Source organism: Manis pentadactyla, chromosome 7 (genome assembly GCF_030020395.1).
Source record: "Manis pentadactyla isolate mManPen7 chromosome 7, mManPen7.hap1, whole genome shotgun sequence".
Lineage (NCBI taxonomy): Eukaryota > Metazoa > Chordata > Mammalia > Pholidota > Manidae > Manis > Manis pentadactyla.
In genome coordinates this window covers 33089103-33110252 of record NC_080025.1, presented here as the reverse complement: position 1 = coordinate 33110252, position 21150 = coordinate 33089103, and the positions used below count along the sequence as shown (strand labels likewise).

Here is a 21150-nt window from a genome sequence, read left to right as displayed (position 1 = left end):
ACACCTGATGAACAGAAGCTACTGGGGCTGCTGTTCTGGGTGGTGGTGGCCGCTGTGGTGATCAAGGAAGAAATGGCTGGGAGGGGTGGTAGAGGAGGAGGTAGAAGAGGCCACGTGTGTGCCTTCAAGAGCTGTTTCTGCTTGCTGGGCCGTGGACTGCCTGCTTAAAAGTGCAGGAATTACCTCCATTTTCCTTTTTCCCGCTAGAATGACAGACACACACAACCCTGTCTTTAGGCTCATGACTTAAGGGTGATTTCTGAGAGGAAAGACCCTCTGAGGCAAAGAAAATGTCCTGGAGGGAGGAGTGAGAACAGGTGTGATGCACTCAGAACCACATGGCACTCTGTGTGATCAGAGTACATGTGGGGAGTTGTGGGCTGGGATCATAAAGGGCCTGTGAACATTGATAAGGGGTGTGGGCTTGACCTTAGAGCTGTGACAAGTTGTAATTAAAGAAGTAACACGAATAGATTGTGTCATAGAGGGTGACCCCGACAGGTGGGGAGGATGGACTGGAGTAGGCCCACAGTCCTTGTAGGCCACTGCCATGATACAGCTTAGAAGAAAGTGGTGGAGTAGTAGTGTGATAAGGATAAATTTGAGAAAGGTTTTGGAGACAGAAGCAACAGGTTCTGACATCTGATTTATTGGGGGAGTAATGGAGAAGAACAATGTTTGTATATGTGGTTTGACCACTGGGTGAATTGTGGTGCCACCACGTAGGAAATCTGGGAGACAGTTGTGCATTTCTGGGAAAGAGGGTCGGATTTAGTATTGGACAAGTGGGGTCTGATGTGCTTGTGGAAAACCTGTGTGAAGCTGCCCAGAAAGTGGGTGAAAAATGCTCACTGGAGTTGAAGTCATAGCTGGGTGAGGATCCTTGGGGGCATTAGAGCAGAAGGTTGAGGATTGAACGCTTGTGAGTGTCGCCACTTAAGAGGCAGAGAAGTGTTCCAGGATGACTGAGGAAGGAGACCAAAGTTAGTGTCATCACAGAAACCAAGCATCGAGAGTTTCAAGAAGGAATGGATGACAGGATCAGCTCCTGAAAGGTCAGGGAATGTCAGGACTGAAAGGTGACCAGTGGATTTGATAGCTGGTGGTTAGCGGCATTGGCATGAGCAAACCTCCCACTAGGGGTGGGGTGAGTGGTTGCCGGGGCAGGAAGGAAGCAGTAGGAAGAGGAAGGAAGCCATGTAGCTGTGGGTTGAATCAAATGGGAGATGAAGCTTGGCTGTTGGGAAAAAAGACATGGGAGACTGCTAGTCAGGGGTATGTTTTCTTGTTTTTCCAAGGTGATAAAGACATCGTGGTGAGGGAAGTGTTAACAGAAAGAGAGAAGGTGAGAATTGGGGCAGAGGGGAGGGGGAGTGGAGTAAGGGCTTGGAGTTGGGAAGGATCTAAAGCATGGGTTTGGGTTAGCCCTAGAAGGAGCGTGGATTGCTCTCTGGCCCAGTAAGTAGTAGTAATTGTAAAATCAAGTATTATCATTAAGAAGTAGTAACCATATGTAGATATTTAACTTTAATTATTTCTAGAAGAAGTAACTAAAATTAATTTTTAAAGAATTAGAACACAATAGACCTAACAACAGATAACTGAAGATTATTTGGCAAAGCATTGATGTGATTACTGTTGTGGATTTAATTTGTAAAATTTTAAACAGTTTTACCACTGTAGCCTCTTTAAAAAATGGGATTGCACCTGAGAAATTACATTATAAACTGTGTTGGTCCCAAGCATATATGGTCAATTAATATACGATAAAGGAGCCATGGATATACTATGGAGAAATGACAGCCTCTTCAACAGCTGGTGTTGGCAAAATTGGACAGCCACATGGAAGAGAATGAAACTGGATTACCGTCTAACCCCATACACAATAGTAAACTTGAAATGGATCAAAGACCTGAATGTAAGTTATGAAACCATAAAACTCTTAGAAAAAAACAGGCAAAAATCTCTTGGACATAAAAATGAGCGACTTTTTCATGAACATATCTCCCCGGGCAAGGGAAACAAAAGCAAAAATAAACATGTGGGACTATATCAAGCTGAAAACCTGTACAGCAAAGGACACCACCAATAGAAAAAAAAGGCAGCCTACAGTATGTGAGAATATATTCATAAATGACAGATCCAGTAAGGGGTTGACATCCAAAATACACAAAGAGCTCAGGCACCTCAACAAACAAAAAGCAAATAATCCAATTAAAAAATGGGCACAGGAGCTGAACAGACACGTCTCCAAAGAAGAAATTCAGATGGTCCACAGGCACATGAAAAGATGCTCCACATTGCTAATCATCAGAGAAATGCAAATTAAAACCACAATGAGATACCACCGCACACCAGTTAGGATGGCCACCATCCAAAAGACAGACAACAACAAATGCTGGCGAGGATGTGGAGAAAGGGGAATCCTCCTTAGATACACTGTTGGTGGGAATGTAAAGTAGTTCACGCATTGTGCAAAGCAGTGTGGATGTTCCTCGAAAAACTACAAATAGAAATACCATTTGACCCAGGAATTCCACTCGTAGGAATTTACCCTAAGAATGCAGGAGCCCAGTTTGAAAAAGACATATGCACCCCTATGTTCATCGCAGCACTATTTACAATAGTCAAGAAATGGAAGCAACCTGTGTCCATCAGTAGATGAATGGATAAAGAAGATGTACATATACACAATAGAATATTATTCAGCCTAAGAAGAAAAAAATCCTACCATTTGCAACAACATGGATGGAGCTAGAGGGTATTATGCTCTGAAATAAGCCAGGTGGAGAAAGACAAGTACCAAATGATTTCACTCATCTGTGGAGCATAAGAAAGAAAAAACTGAAGGAACAAAACAGCAGCAGACTCACAGAACCCAAGAATGAACTAACAGTTACCAAAGGGAAAGGGACTGGGGAGGATGGGTGGGGAGGGAGGGATATGGGGGAAATGGGGCATTATGGTTAGCACACATAATGTCAGGGGGGTGCACAGGAAAGGCAGTAAAGCACAGAGAAGACAAGTAGTAACCCTATAGCATCTTACTATGCTGATGGACAGTGACTGTAATGGGGTATGTGGTGGGGTCTTAATAATGGGGGGAATCTAGTAACCACAATGTTGCTCATGTAATTGTATAGTAATGATACCAAAATTAAAAAAGAATTTTTTTAATGTGTTTGTGAAAAAAGCAGTTATTCCTAGAGAGTTTTGGGCCCTCAGTAAAAAGTGATTTACCCTGCAGAATTAAGGTGCTTATATAAACTCTGTGGCTATATAATCCAGATATGGCAAGTACTTCCAGTATTTGGTTATATCTAACTTATGCTGCAGAGAAATAGCTTTCTTTTGTGCATATTACAGACACTGTCTTTAACACCTTTTCACCTTTGTTAAGAAAAATAAAATTTCAGAGCCACCCAGAGAAGCTGCTGTTGAAAACCCAGCAGTTTTTTAGTTGCCGAACATTTTCAATCGCCCATTGTGCTAGTTGCTTTTAGAAGCAGTGCAGTACAACTAATGCAGGTCCTGTGTCCTAATTCACTGATCACTTTTTAATGAATTCTCACAATGAAAACTGCTGCTGTAAGATTAAAACCCTGTATTTAGTTAATACTCTTTAAGGCATAGAATGTCAGAGTGTAAATTTGACATGCCAAAGTGCGTAGTTCTGGAGTCATTCCTAAATTACAGAATTTACCAGCAAACCTGAAAATAATAATTAGTACTAGTGTTCACTGACTTGGAAGATTTCTAAAATAATTTATTCTGAAACCTCTCCCTCTAGTATATTCTTGGTAGCATCTTGCCTTAATATTTTGTAAGGTGAATTTTTAAATTCTTTATACATGTAGAATAGATCATTTATTAAGCATTGAATCTTTCCCCATCATTCTTGCTCACTTTTAGTATAATGAATGTTAATGGATTTTTTGAAAAACAGCTTTATTGAGCTTAATTTATTTAATTACCATAGTATTTACCCATTTTAAAGTGTGTAATTCAGTGGTTTTAATATGTTTCCAAATATGTGCAGCCATCAGTGAATTTTTTAACACTTTTGCTAATGGATTTTTACAAATATTTAGCTAAAAAAATTTTTTAATAGAACTCAACAGAAAACTTTCAGAAGTATTTTCCCAGCACAGAAACTCCTCTTTTGACCAAGTTGCAGCTTGTTATAGCAGCTTGCTAAAGTAGAAGTGAAATCCTATTCTGCCCACAAACTGGCCGAATGAACAGTTGCTTGTTTGGTGACACGGTGTACTTAAGAAAAACGGACAGCCTACTTACACCCAGAGGCGCTTCTCCCCTGGATTGAACATGTCCCACAGGCTCCTGCTGTCAGGGAGTGTCTCAGGATTCTTTGGCAGTTTTGTGGTCATCAGAAAATTACTGTACTTAACAGATTTTGTTCGAGGTAAACCTTTTAGCCCTAACTATCTGATCTCATTTTATGCACAAATCACCGTTTTATGTTTCTTGACTCTTAGTGTTCTGAAAGTTTTTCCCTTGGAATTTCTTTTGTGTTACCTTTTCTGTCCAGTAGAGTCGTGAGAATTAGAGACGAGTTTGTTTCTGGAGTGTCCTTCCCTGTCATCTAGTACAACACATGTAGCTTCGTGGTAATGAACACAAACCTCTCCCTTCTTCTCCCTCTTTAGGCATCATAGGCGAGTATTAGTGGAATGGCTAAAAGATCCATCTCAGGAGCTTGAGTTTATTGCTGATATTCTTAACCAGGATGCAAAGAATTACCATGCCTGGCAACATCGACAATGGGTTATTCAGGTATTGCCTTTTTTATTACAGTGTATTCCAGATTTTTATTTTTTAACTAAATTAAATAATTAAGATTACCATTGAGTTGTAAGTGTATTTCTGAACCAAAGCACACAGATCACTAACACACAAGATAGAATTAGTAAGACACTTAATTACAACCTGACGCCCTTCATGTTGGGTTAACCTTTATAATCTCATGAGATACATTGTTGGTAAGTAGCTTCATCTTAAAGAATGATGGTAACTTTTTATTATTTTTAGATTGAATTTGCATCATCTCTTATATTTGCTAGTAAATTGGATAGAAAAAGTAGCTGTAATGTTTTTAATACACCTGTGTTACACTTTAACAAGCACATAATACATAATAAGGTTTTTGCATATATAAACTTTGAAATATGATTTTGCAGTAACTATTATGTATTTCATTTCTCTCCCGCTGTTAAAATTTTATGCTAAATCCTGAATAGAAAAGAATAGTTATAATTCACACCCTGGGCATTTTATTTGTTCTAGCAAACAATTCTAGTGTTCCCTGTGGATTTTTTTCCAATGATGGCTGCTAACTGTACACTTCATTATATTAAGAGCTTTTCACCAAAAATCTTTTTACTTAAAATTTGAAGTTTTTCTAAATTTGATTAAAGAGATACATTTTCTAAAAATATTCATTTTTATTTTTTATGAAATTGTTTTTTGCTCTTTGTGCCACATACTTGACACAAATAAGAAATACAACTCCATTAGCTTTTTTTTTTTTTTGAAGTATAGTTGACATACAGTCTTATATTGGTTTCAAGTATACAACACAGTGGTTCAACAGTTAGCCGTATTATTAAATTCTCACCCTCACTAATGCAGTTTGTCAACATAGAAAAATGTTACAGAATCATTGGCTATATTCTCCATGCTGTGCTACCGTCCCCATGACCAACTTATGTGTTGATTGAGAATCTTTGTGCACATCTATCCCTGCCACGCTCCCCACCTACCCACCCCATCATAACCACCAGTCACTTTTCAATGTCTGTGAGTCTACTGCTATTTTGTTCATTTTGTTTTGTTTTGTTTTTATATTTCACTTAGTATAATACCCTTTAGATCCATCCATGTTGTTGCAAATGGCAGGATTTCTTCTTTTTAATGACTGAAAAATATTACATTGTGTATATGTACCACATCTTTATATATTCTTCTATTGATGGACACTTAGGTTGCTTCCATAACTTGGCTACTGTAAATAATGTGGAAGTAAACAGAGAGGTGTATATATCTTTTCAAATCAGGGATTTTGTTTTCTTTGGGTAAATTCTTAGAAGTGGAATTACTGAGTGGTATGGTATTTCTATTTTTAGTTTTCTGAGGAACCACCATACTGCTTTCCACAGTGGGTGAACCAATTGACATTCCCACCAACAGTGTGGGAGGGCTTTTCTCCACATCCTTGCCAACACTTGTTATTTCTTGTCTATTGGATAGTGGCCTTTCTAACTGGTGTGAGGTAGTAACTCATTGTGGTTTTAATTTGCATGGCCCTGATGATCAGCATTGTGGAGTACCTTTTCATGTCTCTTTCAGCCATCTGTATTTCTTCTTTGGAAAAATGTATGTTCAGGTGCTCCACCCATTCTTAAATCAAATTTGTTTTTTTGGTGTTGAGGTATATGAGTTCTTTAATTTTGGATGTTAACCCCTTATTGGATAAATCATTTACAAATATATTCTCCCATACTGTAGGTTGCCTTTTTGTTTTGTTGATGCTGTCCTTCGCTGTACAGAAGCTTTTTAGTTTGATGTAGTCCCAGTTCATTTTCATTTTGTTTCCCTTGCTCTAGGAATTGTGTCCAAGAAAAAATTGCCCATGTTTATGTTCAAAAGACTTTGCCTATGTTTTCTTCTAATAGTTTTATGGCTTCATGTCTTACATTTTGATTACTGTAGCTTTGTGGTATAGCTTGAAGTCAGGGACTGTTCTGTTCTTCTCAGGATGGCTTTGGCTATTCAGGGTCTTTTGTGGTTCCATATGAGTTTTAGGATTATTTGCTCTAGTTCATTGAACACTGCCATTGGTATTATGATAAGGATTGCATTGAATCTGTAAATTGTGCTGGGCAGGATGGCCATTTTGACAATATTAATTCTTCCTATCCATGAGCACAGGATAGATTTCTTGTTTATTTGGTACTCTTTTCTTATGAGTGTCTTAACAGTTTTGAGAGTACAGATCTTTCATCTCCTTGGTTAGGTTTTTATTCCTAGGTATTATATTCTTTTTGATGTAATTGTGCATGGACTTGTTTTCCTGATTTCTCTTTCTGCTAGTTCATTGTTAGAATATATAGTAATGTAATGGATTTCTGTGTATTAATTTTGTATCCTGCAACTTTGCTGAATTCAGTTATTAGTTCTAATAGTTTTTTGGTGGATTCTTTAGGGTTTTCTGTGTATTATACCATGTTATCTGCAAATTAATTTCTTCCTTACCAATTTAGATGCTTTTTATCTCTTTGTGTTGTCTGATTGCCGTGGCTGGGACCACCAGTACTATGTTGAATAAAAGTGGTGAGAATGGGCATCCCTGTCTTGTTCCCGATCTTAGAGGAAACAGCTTTTTGCCATTAAGTATAATGTTGGCTATGGGTTTGTCGTATATGGCCTTTATTATGTTGAGGTACGTACCCTCTTTACCCATTTTGTTGAGAGTTTTATCATGAATGGATGTTGAATTTTGTCAGATGCCTTTTCAGCATCTATTGAGATGTTCACATGGTTTTTATTCCTTTTTTGTTAATGTGGTGTATCATATTGATTGATTTACAAATATTGTACCATCCTCCCACTTGGTTGTGATGGATGATCCTTTTGATGTATTTTTGAATTTGGTTTGCTAATATTTTGTTGAGGTTTTGGTGTTAGAATGATGTTGGCCTCAGAATGAGTTTGGAAGTATTCCCTTCTCTTCTGCTTTTTGGAATACTTTAAGAAGAATGTGTGTGTATTACCTCTTCTTTAAATGTTTGGTAAAATTCAGCTGTGATCCTCAACTTCTGTCTGTTGTGAGTTTCTCAGTTTTGTTTCTTGTAATTGGTCTTCAGATTTTCTGTTTCTTGGTTAGTCTTAGAAGGTGATATTTTTCTAGGAATTTGTCCATTTCTTCTAGGTTGTCCAATTTATTGGCATATAATTTTTCAGAGAATTCTCTAGTAATTCTTGTATTTCTGTGGTGTCAATTGTGACTGTTCTTTTGTTTCTGATTTTGTTTACATGATAAGTGTGGATAGGAGTTTGTCTATTTTGTTTTTCCTTCTCAAAAGAATTAGCTCTTGATTTCATTGATTTTTTTTCTATTATTTTATTCTCTGTTTTGCTTATTTATGCTCTGATCTTAATTATGTCCCTCCTCCTACTAACTTTGGGTTTCATTTGTTCTTCTTTTTCTAGTTTCTTCAATTGTGAGTTTAGACTATTTGGGATTGTTCTTGTTTCTTGAGGTAGGCCTGTGTTGCTATATATTTTCTTCTTAGAACCACTTTTGTGGTGTCCCACAAATTTTGGACTGTTGTGTTTTTGTTTTTGTTTGTCTCCACATACTACTTGACTTCTACTTTGATTTGTTCATTGATCCATTGATTATTTAGAAGCATGTTGTTTAGCCTCCATATGTTTGTGGGGGGTTTTGTTTTCTTTGTGTAATTTATTTCTAGTTTCATACCATTGTGGTCTGAGAAGTTGTTTGATACAATCTTTTTGAATTTACTAAGACTTTTTGTGGCCTGGTATGTTATCTATTCTGGAGAACATTCCATGTGCACTTAAGAAAAATGTGTATCCTGCTGCTTTTGCGTGGAGTGTTCTGTAGATGTCTGTTAAGTCCATCTGTTCTGACGTATTGTACTGTGCCTCTGTTTCCTTATTTTCTGTCTGGTTGATCTGTCTATTGATGTGAGTGGTGTGTTGAATTCTCCTGAAATCAGTGCATTGCATTCTATTTCCCCCTTTAATTCTGTTAGTATTTGTTTTACATATTTAGGTGCTCCTATTTTGGGTGTATAGGTATTTATATGCTGGACTGACCCCTTTATCATTGTTAATCTTAGTCTCTTGTTACCTGTCTTTGTTTTGAAATCTATTTGTCTGATGTAAGTATTGCTACTTCTGGTTTTTTCTCTGTATTATTTGCATGAAATATCTTTTTCTATCCCTTCACTTTTAGTCTGTGTATGTCTTTGGTCTGAAATGAGTCTCCTGTAGGCAGCATATAGACGGGTCTTGTTTCCTTATCCATTCTGCCACCCTATGTCTTTTGATTGATGCATTTAGTCCAGTTACATTTAAGGTCACTACTGATATTTGTTGCCATTTTATTAATTGTTTCTGCTTGTTTTTGTAGTCCCTCTGTTCCTTACTTCCCCCTCTCTTATACTCATCTCTTATTATTTGATGGTTTTCCTTAGTGTTGTGGTTGGATTTCTCTTTTCTAATTTTTTGTGTATCTACTATAGGCATTAGGTTTGTGGTTACCATAATGTTTATAGATAGTTTCCTAAACATATGACAGTCTATATTAAGATGATGGTTGCTCTGTTTTGAACACAGTCTAAAAGTACTTTTTTTTTCTTCCTCCTCCTCCATATTTTATATATTAGGTGTCATAATAAGCATTTTTTGTGTACCACTTGACTGGTTTGTGTATTTGACTGGTTTTACTACTTTTGGATTGTTTTAATTTCATACTTGCTTGGTAAATAATTGGTTCTACTACCTTTACTGTGGGTTTATTTTCAATGGTGAAAACTATTTAAGAACATTTACTTTTACAGCAGTCCCTTTAACATATCCTATAAATGCTGGTTTAGTGATTGTAAATTCCTTCAGCCTTTATCTGGGAAATGTTTAATCTCTCCTTCAAATTTGAATGGTAATCTCGCTGGGTAGAGGATTCTAAGTTGAAGGGCCTTCTGTTTCAGTACATTAAATATTTCATGCCACTCCCTCCTGTTCTGTGGTCTGCCTGAAAAGTCTGTTGATAGCCTGATAGGGTTTCTCTTACAAGTAATCTTTTTTCTCTGGCTGCTTTCAGTGCCCTCTCCTTATCCTTTTAATCTTTGTCATTTTAATTGTTATGTCTTGGTGTTGTCTTCCAGGAGTTCTTTTGTTAGGGGCTCTCTAAGCTTCCAGGACCTGAGAATCTATTTCCTTTGCCAGTTTGGGGAAGTTTTCACCAATTACTTCTTCAGGGAGACTTTCTACGCCTTCGTCTCTCTTCTTCTGGTGCCTCTATTATGTGAATAGTGTGTCATTTGGAGTTGTCACACAGCTCTCTTAATGTCCTCTCATTCCTAGAGACTCTTTTTTCTGTTTCTCAGCTTCATTGTGCTCCTGTTCTCTAATTTTCATCTCATTGATTGTCTCCGCTGCTTGCAGCAATCTATTATTCATTCCCTTCATTGTGTGTTTCATCTCGGTCACTGTGTTCTTCAGCTCTGAGTGGCTCTTTTTCATCTCTTCTCTTTGTGAAGTCCTCCCTGAGATCGTCAGTACTTTCCTGCAGGTCAGTGAGCATATTTATGACTATCACTTTGAAATCTTATGAAGATGGTGAGCTACATTTCATTTAGCCCTCTTTCTGGTGTCTTCTCCTGTATTTTTGTTTGGTACATATTCCTCTGCCTCCTCATTTGTCAGGGTTTCTGTGTTTCTTCCTTTGTATTAGATGTATCTGCTATGCTTCCTGGTCTAGAGAATAATGACTTTATGAAGAAGGTGTTCTGTGGTGCCCAGAAGCTCAAGACTCTTTACTGTCCAGTGCCTGGTTCTCCTTTGTGGTGGAGCACCAGTTGCTGGTGGTGGGCTGTGGGCAGGGCTGCCTTTCTGCCTGTCTGCCTCCAGTGGTCTAGGTCTATCTCAGTCCTCTGAGCATGGCAGTCTGCCTCAGCAGGCCCTTTGTGAGCCAAGCAGAGGACCTTCTGCTGGGATGTTGTGGGTGGGACCACCCTCTGCCCTGCAGCACTGTTATTGCTGCTGGGCTGATGGGATGGGCAGGGTGGGTGTGCGTTAGGGGGCTGGGCTGGGCTGGGCTACCCACAAGGAGGAAGGAGCACTTAGAGCTGGCTCCTGAAGGCATTTCCCCACTTGGGCTGAGACAGGGCTAAAAAAGCTGGGAAAGCCTCCCTCTGCCTACAAGGCAGCAAAGTCTGATGCTTCTGGGCTGGGTGGGCAGAGCCCAGGGAGGCACCTCTGGGCTGAGCTGCCAGTAAGGGGGACAGAGCACTTAGGTCTCCCAAGGGTGCCCAATGAGTTGGGTCGGGGGAGGGCTGGGGGAAGTGTTGTCCACCTGCCCTTTTTCCTGGGGAGAGAGCTGTGTCCAACCCCTCCCCCTCCCACTGCTGGTAAATCTCAAACTGCCTCCTCTGCTTTGGGTGTCAGTGGGACTGAGGGAGCATCCCTGTCCTCCTCAAGCAGCAAGAGCCTCAGCCTCCCAAAGTGCTCCAACTGTCTCTGGTGTCCAGCCCTTGCTAGTCACCAGAACCCAGTGCAGTGTGGACTCGTGTTCCCAGAGCAGATCAGGGCCAGGTGTGCACAGTTCCTGGGCGCCTGTCCCCTCCCCGCTCTGCTCCGTTCTCTTCCTCCCACCTATGGGCTGGGATGGGGAAAAGGGCTGGAGTCCTGACTGATGGTAGCTCTGCCCCTTTACCCTTCTTTGTGAGGTGGTCTCTCCTTCCCCAGGTGTAGAGGTCTGTTCTGCAGTCTTCATGTCATTTTCAGGGTTAGTTGCATTTGCTGTAGTTGTTTCCTTGGTGTGTGTGGGGGAGGAGGTTTCCCCCTTGCCTTCCTACTCTGCCATCTTTCCCCCCATTAGCTTTTTTATAGTTAATGTCCACAATTTTTACAACATTTCTAAGTTTTGACCATTCTCCCTTTTCAGACTGTCTTTATTCTTTTCTCCTTATAATTTTTTATCAAAACAGCTTTGTACTATAAAAATGTATTTCTAAATCTAATTGTGTACATTTCTTTACATGTATTTTAATGTAATTTTATCACACATGTGTATTTAAAACTTCCTTTTTACTTCATATTATGTATTAACATCAAATTAATATACTATAGCTACTTGTTCTCTTATTACTGAGTTTGGTTTTACCCTCTTAATTTTTGCTATGAACAGTGTGTAAGCATTGAGTTCCATATACTTTTTTTGCTTTTGATTTAGTTCTTTAGAATAATTCTTGGGTCAAATAGTGTAAACACCCCTCTTGGTATCTAAATTGTTCTTGGGAATATGGTACCGAATTACAGGCCACTGGCTGCTCTCTCTTCTTGACCAGCAGCTGTCACTTTCCTCCAAATATGTGATGAGACCCGTGTCTTCAGTTCTATCTACTTGGCTTTGCTGAAGTTTGGTTTGTTTATTTTTATTATTTATAAATAATGGGCATTTTTTTATTGTATATTTCCTCTGTGTTTTCTTTTAGGAATTTAAACTTTGGGATAATGAGTTGCAGTATGTAGACCAACTCCTTAAAGAGGATGTGAGAAATAACTCTGTCTGGAACCAAAGATACTTTGTCATCTCTAACACCACTGGCTACAATGATCGTGCTGTGTTGGAGAGAGAAGTCCAGTTAGTAACTTGCATTTGTTCACTCATTAAAAGAACATTTGTGTGTTCACCATGTGTCAGGGATTGGGGATGCCTAAAGTTCAAGACTGCCCCTGATTCTACCCTCACAGAACCAACAGGACAGAACACTTAGGTGAAACTAGAAGGATACATCTACACATAACATGGTATACCTCAGCTTTGTGGTGCCTGAAGGGTCTCGAAATATTTTTGCTACTCCAGATTGAGAAGAAATCAGATTTCATACTGTTTGTTTTAAAGGAAGGTTTGTTTTAAAACTGTCTCATTAAATTCTGTTGCTCTTACTCCCCAGACGCCGTGTTACTCTAGTGCAGGCGTGTGGGCCAGATAAGTCTTTGCTGTAGGGCTGTTCTTGCAGCGTTGGATGTCAGCAGCACTCCCGGCCTTTATTCCCTATGCTCTAGTAGTAACACCCCCCCGACTCCACATCCCACCAAACTGTGGCAAATAAAAACCTCTTCAGACAGTGCAGGGCTGAATCATCCTACTTGAAAACTGTTGCTCTGACATACAAAAAAGCTGTTACAAGAGCTAGAAATTTCTGAATTGGCATGAGTTTTTATGTTCCCTGACCTTGTGTATTTTGCCTCCTTGTCTGGTTTAAATTTGAACATATCTATTGTTTTATAGCCTGATGAACCCAAAATCTAATTTCAATTATAAAAGTTGTTTTATAATTAATTTTATAAAAGTTTTTGGGAAGAGCTTATTTTTATGGCACATCTCCCTGTCGTCTCCCTTGGACTGCCTGGACAGTTGCAGCCAGCTCCTTTACCTCTTCTTTATAAGGTTCTAATGACTTAAATTTAAAAAAGACCAGTGTGCCCTCCAGCATCCTGCATTGCTCTGCTGCAGGCTTCCTTCTGGGGTAAGCCACCTGCCCCTCAGCGCACCTGGGCTTGCTCCCAACTGCAGTGCCCAGTGTGGCAGCCACTATCCACATGTGGCTGCATCGATTCAAGTTTATGAGAATTACATAAAATGTTCACAGGTGCACTAATCCTAATTCTGGACTCAGTACCTGCATGTGACTAGTGACTGCCACATTGGACTGCACAGAGGAAGAACATTTCCATAATCGTAGGAAGTTCTGTTGAATAGTATTGATCTAAAGAATACCAGTGGACTTACTGTAGTAATTTTATTATTTTTACTCAAACCTAAATACGGAGACTCAAGTAAAGAAAATTCAGGCATGTTATCCAGTGCTCTGTTACTGTTCTTTTCTTTTAGGGTTGGTATTCTGAGGACTAGAAAAAAGGTACTCCGAAGCAAAGCCAGCCTCATCCTATAGAAGTTCAGTAGCCTTCTTGCAAAAAGATAGAATGCTCCAGGTTATTCAGGAATTAACCCAGTGAATACTTAGGGATTTCAAATATTACATATTCCTTTTCTGTAGCATACTTCCCTAGGCTTTAATGAAGCCTAATTTATATTTAAAAATTGAACGTGAAGAGTTTGGGAAATGCAAACATCTCATAACCTTCAAGGGCAGATCACTGGCTTTCTGTTGCTAAGTAGAAATAGAAATAGCCAAGAATCTAAGAGTTACCATGTGTCAGGGATTGGGGATGCAGTCCCTTAAGGTTTAGCATACCGTTGGGATAGGCAAAAGAAGTCTTTAAAATTCTAGGAGTAGCTGTAGGTATCTAAAATTTAGATTGTTAATAAAATTTTTTAATTCTGAGAATATAGATAGATATAGCCTGTGATTTTCTGTGTTTTCCCTTTTATTGTAAAAGTAATGCAATCTAGTTGTGCGGGGAAATTTTACTGAATTATATAAATTAAAACATCAGAATCTCTTATCCTCCCTCTCTCCATATCAGTGCTTTAGAGTGAGCTACACTCTACACTTTAGTGTGAAGCTTTCCGAGCCTTGTAAATACACTTGCTGACATAGGTGCACAGCAACCTAAGCAATCATAATACGTGTACTTCTTTCTTCAGTTAATGTCCCATGGCCGTATTACCTTGTGAGTACATAGTCTGCTAGTATTATTTAATAGTGTTTACCATTCATCAAGCATTTACTATTTGCCAGGAATTCCTATTTGACTCTTGTAATAACACTATGAGCCAATGAAGAGCTGATGTTCCAGGTAATGCTGCCATGTACCTAAGAGCACATAGGCCAGACCAATGGGGTTTACAGTAGACTGTCCTACTTCAGAGTCCCTGTTAACTGTTGAAATATAGATAACGCTTTCGTGCATGTGGTGTAAATAAAAGTTTTTAAATATTGCTAGAATGAAATTAAGAATCTTCTACAAGGACTAGTTAAGACCTACAGGGACACTGTTTTAAAAATAAGACATTAGGTCATGTAAAAGTAGTTAGAGAATACCTTTTCATAATGCTGAGTGAATGTATTACTACAACAGTCCCCCCTTACCTGCATTTGAGCTTCCAGTGGTTTCAGTTACTGGAGGTCGGCCATGGTCCTGAAACAGATATTGTCAGAAGGTCAGTGTAGCCTAACTTTGTGTTATAAACCCTATGTCATTCCCCTCACTGCATCTCATCACGTAGGCATTTTATCCTCTTATCTTCACAAGGAGGGTGAGTACAGTCCAGTAAGATACTTTGAGAGAGACCACATTCATGTAACTTTTCTTACAGTATATTATTTAATTGTATTTTTATTAGTTATTAATCTCTTTACCTAATTAAACTCTTTCATAGGTATGTATGTACAGGAAAAAACAGTATATATAGGGTTCAGTACTATGTAGTCATTAGGCATACACTGGGGTCTTAGAATGTGTCCCCTGCAGATAAGGGGGAATTACTGTACTCTCTGTGGGGGGAAAAGTGCTATTTTAACAGCACTGCAGTAAAACCAAGATTATAAACTTTGATCAGTGACATACTCAATTGAGCAAAATCATAGTGAAGCAAAGTTCTCTGACTCCCTGGGAATTTGTTGTGATTGGCTGTGAATTATATTTAATATTCTGGTTAGGGAAGAGAAAGGGAGTGTTCATTTTTGACTAAGTCACAGCATAGTTTATTGGTAATCTTGTTTTGCCATATAAGAACTATACATTTGGGTTGGTTTCTTATTTATTTTCTTTGTGTATGTAATTTCCATGCTGTTTTTTACTACAGCTCCTTAGGTTATGTAAGTTCTCCTCTCCAGTGACTAAGGGTTTGTCAGTTGTACATAGACTTTAGACTTTTCTCCTAAGATTGCTTTACCAATACAATACAAGGAAAATCTTGTTTTTAGCTGACAGTTCCTTCCAAGGGAAAGCCTAAATTCAAGGAAATCTCCCACATTAATTTCTTTTACTGTTGTAAATGGAGCCTCCACATTAAGTTCTTCATAAATATCGTTCCCCAGAATTGGATGCAATATACTGAAGGGAAGAACTGTGTAAGTAAGAGTTGACAACGACAGCCTCTAACTTGGCTGTGGGGTCTAATGTGATGTGACCTAGAGAGGCATCAGAGTGATGAAGAAAGCGGAAGCCCGTGTGTAGTCTGTGCCAGTCTCACTGTAACGGCTTCCAGTTACTGCACTGCTTTGTAAAAATTATACACACATTTATTTGTGGTCCTTCTCTTCCAGGTACACTCTGGAAATGATTAAACTAGTACCACATAATGAAAGTGCATGGAACTATTTGAAAGGGTAAGAGGTGGTTTTTTCTTGTTTACATAAAAAATCAGCCTAATAGGATGCATCGTGGAATGTGTTCCATTCATGAGATACCAGAAGGCTACTCAATGCTGCCTTTTTCCCGATAGCTGTGTTAGGTGATAACACTCAAGAACAGCGCCCTCCCCCTTCACCTCCAAGCACACACCAGCTGCTTTAATTTTGTGTGTTGCAGTTTGAGTTATAAATGATCACTTTTAAATTCGATTACTCTGTTATACTAATTCTACTCAGCTCTTGATGAGGCTCACATACAATTTAAAATTTTCACTTCATTTCAACCTCATTCATTCAAAATAAGTCTTCTTTTCTGATGTATGTTATAGGAGTCACTTTCTCTTGATCTTTCTACTCTTTCTTGGTTTTCCTTCTCAAAATTGAGAATAATTTTTTTTTTAGGATTTTGCAGGATCGTGGTCTTTCCAAATATCCCAATCTGTTAAATCAATTACTTGATTTACAACCAAGTCACAGTTCCCCCTACCTAATTGCCTTCCTTGTGGATATCTATGAAGACATGCTAGAGAACCAGTGTGATAACCAGGAGGACATTCTTAATAAAGCATTAGAGGTGAGTGAGCTGGTGGGCTTGTTGCTCTGTTCTTGGAATCCCATCTCAGAGCTGGGTCTGCCCGGGGCCACTGCTGAGCTGATCGTGCCCCTTCCAGCATGGTCACTGGGAGCTCAGTGCAGGGCTGCTGGTGCTTCGGGGCAGCCCCGAGGCACTGGTGGCCAGAGCCTGCAGCTCTAGTGGCGCGGCTCACGCTGACATGGTCTGAGTCAGACTGCGCCATCTTGGAAGCATTGTTGCCGGGAGGGAATCACATGTCGTCTGAACTTTTGGCTCTCATTTTCAGCTGTGTGAGATCCTAGCTAAAGAGAAGGACACTGTAAGAAAGGAATACTGGACATACGTTGGAAGATCCCTTCAGAGCAAGCACAGCCCAGAGAGTGACCTGCCAGCAGGTGTGCAGCACTGACACTGCCTGCGAGGGCGCGGTGGAGGCTTTTATTGTTGCGAGACCCTGATGCAGGCTTTGGACACTGGAGCGGCCGTCCCTTTCCCAGCGGTGTAGAACATGCACTACCCAGTTATGCTTTTTAACAGGAACTAGGTGAGATGCTCTGGGGAGCCACTGCCCGGCAGACTAGCTCTAAGTATTTGATCCTTTTAAAGCAACGTGACTGGCGGGGGAGGGAGAAGGAATGGAGTCCTACAAAGCAGTTTTTGTAGGTTCATCCACATGGACTCCAGTTGCTTAGGATGGGCTCGTCCCCACACCTGCATGCCAGGTGCAGCATCAGCGCTGCGGGTAACCTGTGTGGAATGGGTGAGAGGCACTTAGTCCTCGGCTCCAGAGGCAGGGGTGCAGGTGTTGCTGTTAGAGCTGCTGTGCCACACTCACAGGATCTTGCTGTCACTGTAACCAACTAATGCCAAAAGAATGGTTTTGTAATAAAATCATAGCTCCTAGAACAATGCCATAGTGGTTTGATTTCTTTTTAACAGCATTTAACTATATACAAGGGACATTGTCTTGGCTTAGAAAAGAAATTGAGAAACATAACATACTACTATGCAGCTGTAGAAACCAGACACAAAAAGTGTTACTAGAACGTGAGTTGGTCAGTTCTTGACTACAGGCAATAAAATCCACTCGAGGTAGTTTAAAACACAGGGTTTATTAAGATACATAGATAGCTCCCAGAAAACAGCCTGATCTTCCATAAATATACCCCAAAACCACATGACAGAACTGGGCCATCGAGTTGCTATTGGCTGTGGTGGGATCAGGAAGCTGCTCAGTGAGGCTGCCCGCTCCAGGCCTGCCTACCTCTGCCTCAGCCGCTGTGAGCGCATCTGCTCCCCTTGCCACAGAAGGCAGCACCCAAGCCCAGGCCCATCTTGTGCATCTTACCGCAGAGACCCTCAGTGACACTGAGACTCGGCTGCAAAGGAACCTCAGAAAGGTCGTTCATAGCTTCCCACCCTTTACAGTTCAGGACGATATGTTAAAACGTGTTGGACGAGCTGCAGCATTCTCCGTACCTGCCCATAATAAACCTCATGGCATCAAAAAAGAATTGCTCTGTGCTCAAAGCACCAAATGACAGCTACAGAAATTACGTAGAGTAGAATGGTCATCTCAAGAACTTAGGAGTAACAATTTTTAATATTTCCTGGAGGAAATACATTTGGTGGGTATTATTATTATTATTATTGTAGATAATTATTTTTTATTGAAGGGTAGTTGACACACAGTATTACATTAGTTTCAGGTGTACAACACAGTGATTCAACATTTATATACATGATAATTCTAGGTACCAGCTATCACCATACCAAGCTGTTACAATATTTTGACTATATTCCTTATGCTATACATTACATCCCGGTTACTTATTTATTTTACAATTGGAAGTGTGCACTTTTTTTTTTTTTTTTTTTTGTGAGGGCATCTCTCATATTTATTGATCAAATGGTTGTTAACAACAATAAAATTCTGTATAGGGGAGTCAATGCTCCATGCACAATCATTAATCCACCCCAAGCCTAATTTTCGTCAGTCTCCAATCTTCTGAAGCATAACGAACAAGTTCTTACATGGAGAACAAATTCTTACATAGTGAATAAGTTACATGGTGAACAGTACAAGGGCAGTCATCACAGAAACTTTCGGTTTTGCTCATGCATTATGAACTATAAACAGTTCAAATATGAATACTCATTTGATTTTTATACTTGATTTATATGTGGATACCATATTTCTCTATATTATTATTTTTAAAATGCTGAAGTGGTAGGTAGATACAAGATAAAGGTAGAAAACATAGTTTAGTGTTGTAAGAGAGCAAATGTAGATGATCAGGTGTGTGCCTGTAGACTATGTGTTAATCCAAGCTAGACAAGGGCAATAAAACATCCACGTATGCAGAAGATTTCTCTCAGAACAGGGGGGCTGAGGTTCTAAGCCTCACCTCTGTTGATCCCCAATTTCTCACCTGATGGCCCCCCTGCGACTGTGCCTGTCTTAGGTTGTTCCTCCCTTGAGGAATCTTACCCGTCTCTGGCTAACCAGTCATCTTCCGGGGCCATACAGGGAAATGTAAAGTTGGTAAGTCAGAGAGAGGCAATATTGTTTGAAAAGGTTAGCTTTTTACTTCTTTGCATATTTATGCCCTGTGGCTTCTATGCCCAGTATTTGTCTTGAGGTATTTTTACCACTTGGAAGAATTATGATACTCGGTAAATTTGATATGAGGCACGAATTCTATTTAAGGGTTGTAATTAGGAAGGAAGAAGAAAAGCTATAGAAGTAGCAGGTGGAAGAAAATATGGGAAGATTGATTATTTCTTTGACAAATCTTCTTGTAGAGTAACTTCAGCATGTATAGGTTTTAAACTACTAATTAAATTGCACACACACATTAACATAGTAGGAGTATAGTTACATAACCAAAGCATACCTGTAATTACCAGCCATCTCCAGTGAAACCAAGAAAACCAGTTAGGCACCTTAGGCATTTGTGAAAACTTATCTATAATATGGTGGATATTGTCCAACTGAACTTGAACAGTCTGAGAGAAATCAGACAAATTAAAACAACCCATTCCTGGGGACCGTTCACATCCCATATGTTCTTTTAACAGTAAATAGTCTGTAGTTGTAAGATTTTGGAGCACTACAATTTGCACTTTTACTAATTCTTGGTTGAGTTCCAACAGTATAGATCCAGTCAAATTTGTTGTTTTACTGTATGCACAGGCCAGCTCAGATATCTCCTTCCTCATTCCCATGGCAAGTCCAAGAACTGGTAGGATAAATGCATCTACACCTGTAGCAGTGTGTGGATCTTTGTTGGGGTTTTTTGATGATCATCTTCTTGCATGAGTCTTCCAGAGAGTGCTGATGTTGGAAGTTCTTTTTCATATCGTATCTTAGTTCATTTTCAGGATAGCCCAATTAGGCTTTGATCCTCTGTATAAACACAAACAGACCCTTTGCCTACACTTTTATATGCCCTTTATACCCTTGTGTAGAACTCATTGGAGGTCACCACACAGGAACTGCCTTTTTTTTTTTTTTTGGTATTATTAATCTACTTACATGATGAATATTATGTTTTCTAGGCTCTCCCCTATACCAGGTCCCCCCTATAAACCCCTTTACAGTCACTGTCCATCAGCATAGCAAAATGTTGTAGAATCACTACTTGCCTTTTCTGTGTTATATAGCCCTCCCCTTTCTCCTACCCCATCATGCATGCTAATCTTAATATCCCCCTTCTTCTTCCCCCCCCTTATCCCTCCCTACCCACCCGTCCTCCCCAGTCGCTTTCTCTTTGGTACCTGTTAGTCCATTCTTGAGTTCTGTGATTCTGCTGCTGTTTTGTTCCTTCAGTTTTTCCTTTGTTCTTATATTCCACAGATGAGTGAAATCATTTGGTATTTCTCTTTCTCCGCTTGGCTTGTTTCACGGAGCATAATACTCTCCAGCTCCATCCATGTTGCTGCAAATGGTAGGATTTGCCCTTTTCTTATGGCTGAGTAGTATTCCATTGTGTATATGTACCACATCTTCTTTATCCATTCATCTATTGATGGACATTTAGGTTGCTTCCAATTCTTGGCTATTGTAAATAGTGCTGCGATAAACATAGGGGTGCATTGGTCTTTCTCAAACTTGATTGCTGCATTCTTAGGGTAAATTCCTAGGAGTGCAATTTCTGGGTCAAATGGTAAGTCTGTTTTGAGCGTTTTGATGTACCTCCATACTGCTTTCCACAATGGTTGAACTAATTTACATTCCCATCAGCAGTGTAGGAGGGTTCCCCTTTCTCCACAGCCTCGCCAACATTTGTTGTTGCTTGTCTTTTGGATGGCAGCCATCCTTACTGGTGTGAGGTGATACCTCATTGTAGTTTTAATTTGCATTTCTCTGATGGCAAATGATGTGGAGCATCTTTTCATGTGTCTGTTGGCCATCTGTATTTCTTTTTTGGAGAACTGTCTGTTTAGTTCCTCTGCCCATTTTTTAATTGGATTATTTGT

The 21150-nt window shown here is 39.6% G+C and overlaps 1 protein-coding gene across 1 annotated transcript in view; it reads left to right on the top strand.

The window, feature by feature from the left end:
- Window positions 1–17580, top strand: part of FNTA (farnesyltransferase, CAAX box, alpha) — a 30373-nt gene extending 12793 nt beyond the window's left edge. The window contains exons 5-9 of the mRNA XM_057505238.1: window positions 4668–4794; window positions 12264–12412; window positions 16008–16070; window positions 16497–16668; window positions 16955–17580. Of these exons, the coding sequence (XP_057361221.1) occupies window positions 4668–4794; window positions 12264–12412; window positions 16008–16070; window positions 16497–16668; window positions 16955–17077 (634 nt within the window). The 3' untranslated portion in view covers window positions 17078–17580. The remainder of the gene's footprint in view (window positions 1–4667; window positions 4795–12263; window positions 12413–16007; window positions 16071–16496; window positions 16669–16954) is intronic.
- Window positions 17581–21150: the final 3570 nt, after the last annotated feature.